The 8304-nt window shown below is 34.9% G+C and overlaps 1 protein-coding gene across 1 annotated transcript; it reads left to right on the top strand.

Moving 5' to 3' along the window:
• Positions 1 to 2069: 2069 nt before the first annotated feature.
• On the top strand, positions 2070 to 6745 carry LOC141586925 (uncharacterized). The gene is made up of 3 exons (XM_074408333.1): positions 2070 to 2320; positions 2479 to 2940; positions 5596 to 6745. The coding sequence occupies exons 2-3, from the start codon at positions 2514 to 2516 to the stop codon at positions 6405 to 6407; spliced, it is 1239 nt and encodes a 412-aa protein (XP_074264434.1). The 5' UTR covers positions 2070 to 2320; positions 2479 to 2513; the 3' UTR covers positions 6408 to 6745.
• Positions 6746 to 8304: the final 1559 nt, after the last annotated feature.

Genomic DNA, 8304 nt, shown 5'->3' with positions numbered 1-8304 from the left:
ACCGACCAAAGATACGTACTTTTATCATTAAGAATAATAATAAAAAAAAAGGTGATTTAGTTCAATTGTACTACTATCTTCCATGTCGATATGTCACTAATTTAATCGATTTTGTATTGACTGCGCTAAATTTAAGTTATTTTCACCTTTCGCTGGGAAAAAAGGTTACGCATTTAGTATCTTAGACCTTGTTGTAATATTTAAATGCATGCACGAGTAGTTTATAACTTGTGAAGTATATAGGGGATTAGTGAATTTTATTAGTAGAATAATGCGTAATGTTTCGATAAAGCACTACAAAGAAACCATTCAAGAACAAAAACTAAGATAAAATATCTGCTTATAGTAGTTGGAATAAAATATATTTCAATCGACATACAAGCTGAGTTACAAAAGGTTAATGAACGACATAGGTTCTAAGGTTGCGGCTAAGATACAACGATAATCTTCAATGTGTTGGGCGTGAACAAGGGTTAGGTTAGACATACGGTGTTAGTCTTTTGTAGCTAGACTTGGCGAAACCAGTCCGAACTGAATGACCCGACATGAATAACTCGACTTAAACTCAACCCGCACCTGAATTGAGGAAACAAATCTAACCCGAAATACGAATTGACCCAAACTTATTCAAGCCGATCAAGAATGTTTATTATCGGAAACTGAATGTTATCCCATAGAACTTGAAAACAATCCACCCGAAAATAAAGGCAGGGTCAAACCCGAAATGACCCAACCTGGCACGGATTATTGTAAATCCGAACCCGAACTGACCCTATCCAAACCCGCCTCGACTAACCCTTTTGCCAGATTTAGTTCGGGTCACCGGGTCGGATCAGCCTCTCATATTACGGGTTATTTCGAATTTGGGGTATTTTTCGAGTATGTTGGTCGAGTTATTTTCGGGTCAAGCGGGACGGGTGATTTGACTATTTTGGGTTTGGGTCAAAATGACCAATTGGTCCTTTTAAATTAGTCATTTTAAGTCTTTTTGTTCAATTAGAGTCATGTTTGTCAGGTCGTTTTCGGGTCGAGTTATTTTGAATTGGAACATTTCGGGTCAGGTTTATTTTTGGTCAACAAAGGTCATGTTCAGGTCGGGTCGGGTCAATTCAGGTTGGATTAATTTTACTTAATCTCCTACTGATAGAATTTGAACTCATGACATAAACCTGACCGTATAACAACCGTTCATAACTTTATCAATTGAGCTCATTAACAAGGCATGAATAGATTATCGTTGAAAAGTTGATCTCGTGCGATAAGATCCACCACCTATATCAACCAAGTCCAAAACTCCCAAATGAGGTACCCCATCACCATTCCCCACTAACCACACCCTCATTACAAACTCAAAAAATCTCAATCCCTGTTCCACAACAGTTGGACGAAACCCCATAAAGCCCAGAGCATAAAATTCAATTGGGCCACATTTTACCCTCACTCCTTAACTATTCCACGCAACCTCTATTTCACCTCCCCTACTCTATCGCAAGGTCAAACCCTTCATCATATATTTACACTACTTTGGTAAATATCCAAATCCCTTGAACAAAGAAAGAATCCAAATCGAATACGACCAACAAAACACTTCCTTAACTTAGTTTCACCGACATGCCCCCTTCGCATCGCAAAGGCTAACCCAACTCAATCTCCCTTTCCTTTTTTCCCAACTAGTATTCTCGGATATATATTTTGGTCTTAACATTAAAACGAGTTAAATATATCCTACTCATGTTAAACTTTTTTTTTTTTTTTTTTTTTTCTCGCTCCTTTGTCTATCCTACTACTTGACCCGTCTTAAAACTAGGATGGATACACCAGTCTCAAACAAGAAATTGGTTATTTTACATGTGTGAACACACCTTTTTTTTTCAATAGTCGGCAACTGTTTTATTTAATTTCTATTACACTTTTTTTTTGAATTTTTTATATCACATGGGTCTAATTTAAGCATATTTTTCTCATACTTATAAAAGTTCCCTTTTCCCTCTTTTTTGAAATTATTATTATTTTTATTATTATATATGAAAATATATATAAAAAAGAGCTGATAAAACAGGGCTAGATTCAGAGTAACTCTCCTGTACTTTCAGCGGCTTCTCAAATAAAGTGTGCTATATTTAATTAAATAATTCCCTCCTCTTTTCTCATAAATATTACAGCAGCAGCCTCACAAATTTTAATCAAACTTATTATTATTATTATTTCTTTCTATTTTTCTTTGGTTTATTCATTTCTGGTTTTAATCAGTACAAATATAGTAAGTTTGACAAGTAATTGTCAAATCTATTTGGCGACAGTCTTTTTTATACAAAAAAACGTACGTATAGGCCTTTGTTCTCTTTACGTTTTATTTATTTGGATATCTTAAATAAAACGGAGACCGGGATAGAGGGAGTATTAAACGTATATAAGTACAAGTATAAAAGTCTAAGACCATTTCGTTTAGTTAATTTAATTTCATATTTATAAATACAGGAAGGATAGAAAAGCCTAAGGGTGGCGTGTACTACATGTGTTGTACAAAAGTGGCGAACCCAAGTGAATACCCCGGCTTTCCATCGAGCGAAGGCGACAACAGCGGAGAAAGAGAGCGCGCTGCTGTAACAACAACAACAGCAGAGGTAACAGCAGCGGCGCAAAACATGATTCCTTCTAGCTGGGAGACTTCAGCTATGGTTATGGCTTTGACCGACGTGGTTTCAGGCCGTGGTGGGTATGGAGCTGATGTTGGATCATGGGCTGACCCGTATAGTTTATATGGGTATCCTACAACGACATGGGTCGGGCATAAGAGAGGTAGAGATGATGTTCAATTGTTGGGAGATATGCAACAAATGATGTACGGTGGTTTTGCTAGTGGAAGTGGTCATATGATTGCTGCATCAACCGTTGTTACTACTAATGTTTCTGGTGAATCATCTTCTAGTGCAATTGCTGGTACGTATCTTTTCAATTCTTGACCATATTAGTATAATTCATACTCGACTACTAAATGAATATTTTTAGTATAATCGTCTCATTTTAGAATTTGTGATACAAACCCTGGTTTCAGTACCATGTTTCTGAACTCGATTATCTATTATAACTTAAGTAGTTAGTTGAGTTTTGACATATAGACTAAGACATAGGTTAGTGATCGATCCTGTAATTAGAATCGTGAATTTTATATAATTGTAAAATGAGGTAGGAAAGGATGTTTGTTTAGAAGAAACAAAAATGATGGGTGTAAGGAGGAAAGTGTTGGGGGTGATGCCACTATATAACTCAGTAGAGAGTATAATGATTGTGATCACATGAGTAGGTCATATATTCTAATAGATGTAAAGGATCGGAATTGTTGGATAAGTTTAATTGAATACCAAGATGATACGACTCTATCTATCTTCTATCTCAATCAAGAACTAACTAGTCACTCTTCTAGCTGTTTTTACTTATCTTATTAGGTATATGTAAACATATTAGTACATACTAGTACTTTCTCCTTCATGTCTTTTGCCATAATATTTACATGATGGCAGTATTATTATTGCATGTAGTATGGAGAAAAAGCTTAAATAATTTAATTAATACGGAGTAATGCAACTATTAACAAATTAAACTTAAGTTATTAATTGATTATTTCATTTATGGAATTTTTATGTATGGTGCTTCGTACTACGTAGGATATTTCTTCAATTTCTATTGACTAGGGAGTACTATAGAGCATGTCCATTGTTACTTTAACGTACTCAATCATGAATGCTTCATCAATTAGTAGTAACATCATTTTGCCAGCTCTAGCTTCTGTTAGATAGGTGTTTTCATTTTTTTCTTGCATGCACAAGTAGACCTAACAAGCGAATCATTTGGTTTGGTTATTAGTCGAGTCAGAATGTCTGATCATTTTGAGTATATTACGCAATTTGGATCAAGTTAATTATGTCATTTTAAACTTCGGTTATCTTTCGAGTATATTATTGTTGGCTTAAATTATTCACTTTGTTTCGTTCAAGACATTTATGATCAGGTTATTACGAGTTAGGTCATTTGGGTATGACTTAGGTCATGCCGGGGATACTTATCATATTTTTCACACACATGATTTTATTTGTCGTGTACTCCCTCTCATCCAAACCAAAGGTAACACTTCTCCAATATATGTGAGGAGTATTATATTGAAGTGTTACCTTTGGTTTGAATGGGAGAGAGTATTATGTAAAAACTTGGTAAACCTCTATTTATCTTGGATTATTTGATTGTTTTGATTTTGGGTAGTTTCGAGTCTGATCCATCATGCTTTCCAGTTATCACATCTGATCATTTGAATATCACGACATCGTTATAGTCTATCTATCATGGTATCATAGTCAGTGTGACCAAAGGTAACTAGTTCAGATCCTGTCAATCTATAATAACTCACGAAGTAGAATTTTAGCATATGATTTGGGGGAGCATGTGTACTAACTACTTTTCAAGCTCAATGGGCATTTGAGTGAAGGGGCGTAATAAGAATAAATATAATAATTGATTGTAACGGATCCATAAGAATTATAACACCCGAATATGACCAAAATTGATAACTATTTTTTGACACTACATACACACGAATAAAGTACGAAGTATATATTGTTAAGATAAGTTCTGGTAGAAATTAAAGTAAGACATGATGCAAGTGGAAACATGGTATGATAGTAAGCAAGTTAAGTATCCTTGGATACTTGAATGTGACGACGTAAGATAAGAATGAGTTTCTGGTATTAGAAAGTGAGATAAGCTTCGACTTCCGGTAGTTTTTGACTTTCCTCAACAAACCCTATTCAATCCTAACCTATAACTCTAATCTAATGACAACATTTTTATCTCTTTCTCATTATATACTTTTGTCTTCATTTGCCACCTTTATCACAACAAATTGACAAGTATCTCCATAATAGAATCATGGAATGTGTTCCGTTACTTCTCACCTTACATACTTCAATCAAATAATTGCCTTTACTATTATAAAATATTTGAAATTTATTGAAATGGAAAGGGTAATTTTTTACAATTAGAATTCTCTCCATTTTCTATACATTAAAAGAAATAATGTAAAGTTCCCTCCAGCAGACTAGATTTTATTTTGCATCTATCTAACGGTTTTAGTTTTTTTATGAAAAGTAATGGAAAAATAAAATAGAATGAGAAAATTTAAAATTGCATTGTGAGAGAGAAATGGTACTCTTCATTTCTTTTAGCAAATAGAGACGATCCTGATTCAATTATTTGTGGGCTTGTGGCACTCTCCTTACATACATACATTTATATGAAACAAGTCGATATCAAAAAAAAAAAAAAAATTGCCATTATAAAATTCTAATTTTATGGCCAATAATTGAATAATTTGTTTATTCATTGATAATCTAGAGTGGTTCGACTAATTCTGTAATTGAATAATTATGGAGTACATAGGTAGGGAATTGTGCCTTAAATCCAAATGGGATAAGATCGTTTGAAGAATGTCATGACTTGTACAACCATTGATTAATTAAGTATATTTGGCAAATATAATGAGTTAAGTTAAATACTCTTATTTGGTTATTTGATTTAATAATTAATTTAATCGTTTATTTACAGTGAAGGAAGAAAGTATACAAAGTCCCATACAAGTTCAATCTAGCACAGTAGTTAGCCCTGGCGCGGCCTCGACTCCACCACCACCATCCCCACAAACACCATCTACCACCACCAGTTCGACTTCAACGACAACCACTTCAACATTGGAAGAAACAGGAGAAAGGAAACGACGTTACAGAGGAGTACGTCAAAGACCCTGGGGCAAATGGGCAGCCGAAATCCGGGATCCACAAAAGGCTGCCAGGGTTTGGCTAGGCACCTTCGACACTGCTGAGGCTGCTGCTCGAGCCTACGACGAGGCTGCCCTCCGTTTTAGAGGAAACCGTGCCAAGCTCAATTTCCCTGAGTTTGTCCAATCAGTCGTAACCACAAGACAGTCTCCCACCACCACTGCCACCACCACTGGAGCATCATCATCATCTGTCATCTCATCGGCAACCCGCTTTCCACAGTCTATTAATTTCAATCAGCCACATCAACAACAGCAACAACAGCCCAATCCTGATATAATGAGAGATTACTGGGAGTACTCGCAGTTGTTACAGAGTTCGGCTGATTTCAATTTTCCCGCCATGGAACACAACTTATACACTTCAAATACTCAACAATTCGGTGTACCTCATCCCCCTTCTCTATCTTCGCCGTCATTATTGTCACCGCCATTGTCGTCATCCATGCAATACCAGCAGTTGTTCCCCGGCCAACAATCTGGAGTATTCGGGCCTATGGACGATGAAAATGCGCCTGGAAATTCTAGTTCCTCGACAAGTAGTTGGTCTCAATCGGGTCATTATCGTCCTCCTTCCGGCTAATATTCTTTGGTTAACAACGGAAACAATAGTTAGATTAATGTTTTTTTTCCTTTGTTTAATTTTGGTTGATTTATATGGTCGAAATAATAAGTTAGGAAACGAGTAAATATTATTATAAGAAAATCTTTAAATGAAAGGTAGAGGACTTCAAAATGGTGAAAGGGATTAATTAGATTATAGACCATGGATTGATACAATCGGTTCAAGTCGGCGTCGTAGGCATACACCACATATTGGTTCTTCTTTTTTTCTTATAGATTTATGTATTTTTGAAGCACGTAAGAGAAATAGACGTTATCCACTGTATTATTATACAAGAAATAAAAATTCATTAATTAGATGATACTCCTATCTTCTCATTTTTTGAAATTGCTATGATCGTCAAAATTAAGACGACAGTAATCGCATTTAACAGTGATCTTAATTAGTGTCTAATTAGATCAATCACTTTCTAATGTGGTCTAATTAGTGTCTACCGCTTATAATAATTAGACGAATGTGGTCTAATTAGTGTCTACCGCTTATAAAGGTTTTTTCACCAAAAGTAATCGCATTTAACAGTGATTTTAAACCACAGTGTTATCATTACACGAAAGTGGTTTAGAAACTTCATTCATAACTCAAATGCCAAAATGTTTGTAATAAAAAAGAGCAAAAGTACACACGTGGAGTGCCAAATGCATAGCATGCCCATAGAGTCATAGACTAAGAAAGAGACAAAATAAGCACATTTAAAGCACACATCAGTTTACTTAAACATCTTAATTAGTGATCAAGACAGAAAATAAACGTGCGCCATTTTATTAATCAGTCTAGCCTTTAGGTTGGTAGTGTGAAAACTACAAAAAGTATTTCGTGTAAATTCAATGGCTTTTGGAGTTTCGGTTAGTAGCGGATTTAGAAAAATTTCCTCCCATTGTACTATACTTGTGTTAAGACCTCATATTTGCTAGTAGCTAGGTTTCCGGATGCTGAATCCGAATTTTTGGTATTAATTGTTGTCTAGTGTTAGGCTGTAGTCAAACCATGAGCAAACTGTGGAGGAATACGTTGCCCTGTCATCATATTCATGCTTAGACAATGTTCTAAACAGCAGATAATAACATCTGACTATCAGATTTTTTTTTTGACAAAGGTTCTGACTATCAGATTAATGTAATCAAACATTTAACGAACATATCTTATTTGCGGATTATTTCCGGAACTTGTTTTCTATGGTTTAAATAGATTGCGGTTAAAAAATAAATCTCCAATTTCATAGTTGGAGTAAAAGAGTCGTTCTTACTATTTAAGCTAATTCTTGTTCTTAGATAGCGAGACTATTATAAGATGCTCATTTTAGCAACACAAGTAGATTGTCTTCAATCTGTCACTGAAATCAATTATTTACCAAACACATCAAATTAGGATATTGATTAATAAGTTCGTTTTCATCTAATATACATATATATAATACCAATCTACCATTACCAAACAGGACATGCTCTATCTTAAGGTTGGATCATGATATAATTATTGATTATACTAGACGAGCCTCAAACACCATAAATACCGTTAATCATGCATTTTTTTTTTTTTCCGGAATAGAGAAAAATGGTCTTTTGTAACTTAATAAAAAGATCGTTTTCACCTATATTTGCGTTTATAAAATTGTCGATTTATTAGTCATGTGTGTATTAACTACATGCTCATTAAAGACTTCCAATTAGACCTGTCAAACGGATCGGACGGGTCGGGTCTCGGATCAGGTCATACGGGTTGGGTCGGAATATGGGTCAGGTCATACGGGTCACGGGTCGGGTTAGGGTCAGAATACGGGTCAAAAAATAATTTTTAACGTCTTTTTTAAACGGTTTTTTAAATTTAAAAAAAAAAATTTTTTAAAAAAAAGTAAAAT

Source organism: Silene latifolia, chromosome 6 (assembly GCF_048544455.1).
Source record: "Silene latifolia isolate original U9 population chromosome 6, ASM4854445v1, whole genome shotgun sequence".
Classification (NCBI taxonomy): Eukaryota; Viridiplantae; Streptophyta; class Magnoliopsida; order Caryophyllales; family Caryophyllaceae; genus Silene; species Silene latifolia.
This window is presented reverse-complemented; position numbering and strand designations above follow the sequence as displayed.

Bases quoted from the DNA above. Each gene is read 5' to 3' on its own strand.
- LOC141586925 (XM_074408333.1), top strand. From the start codon at position 2,514: ATGTGTTGTACAAAAGTGGCGAACCCAAGTGAATACCCCGGCTTTCCA. The intron at 2,941-5,595 runs GTACGTATCTTT...GTTTATTTACAG, and splicing joins ATCTTCTAGTGCAATTGCTG to TGAAGGAAGAAAGTATACAA.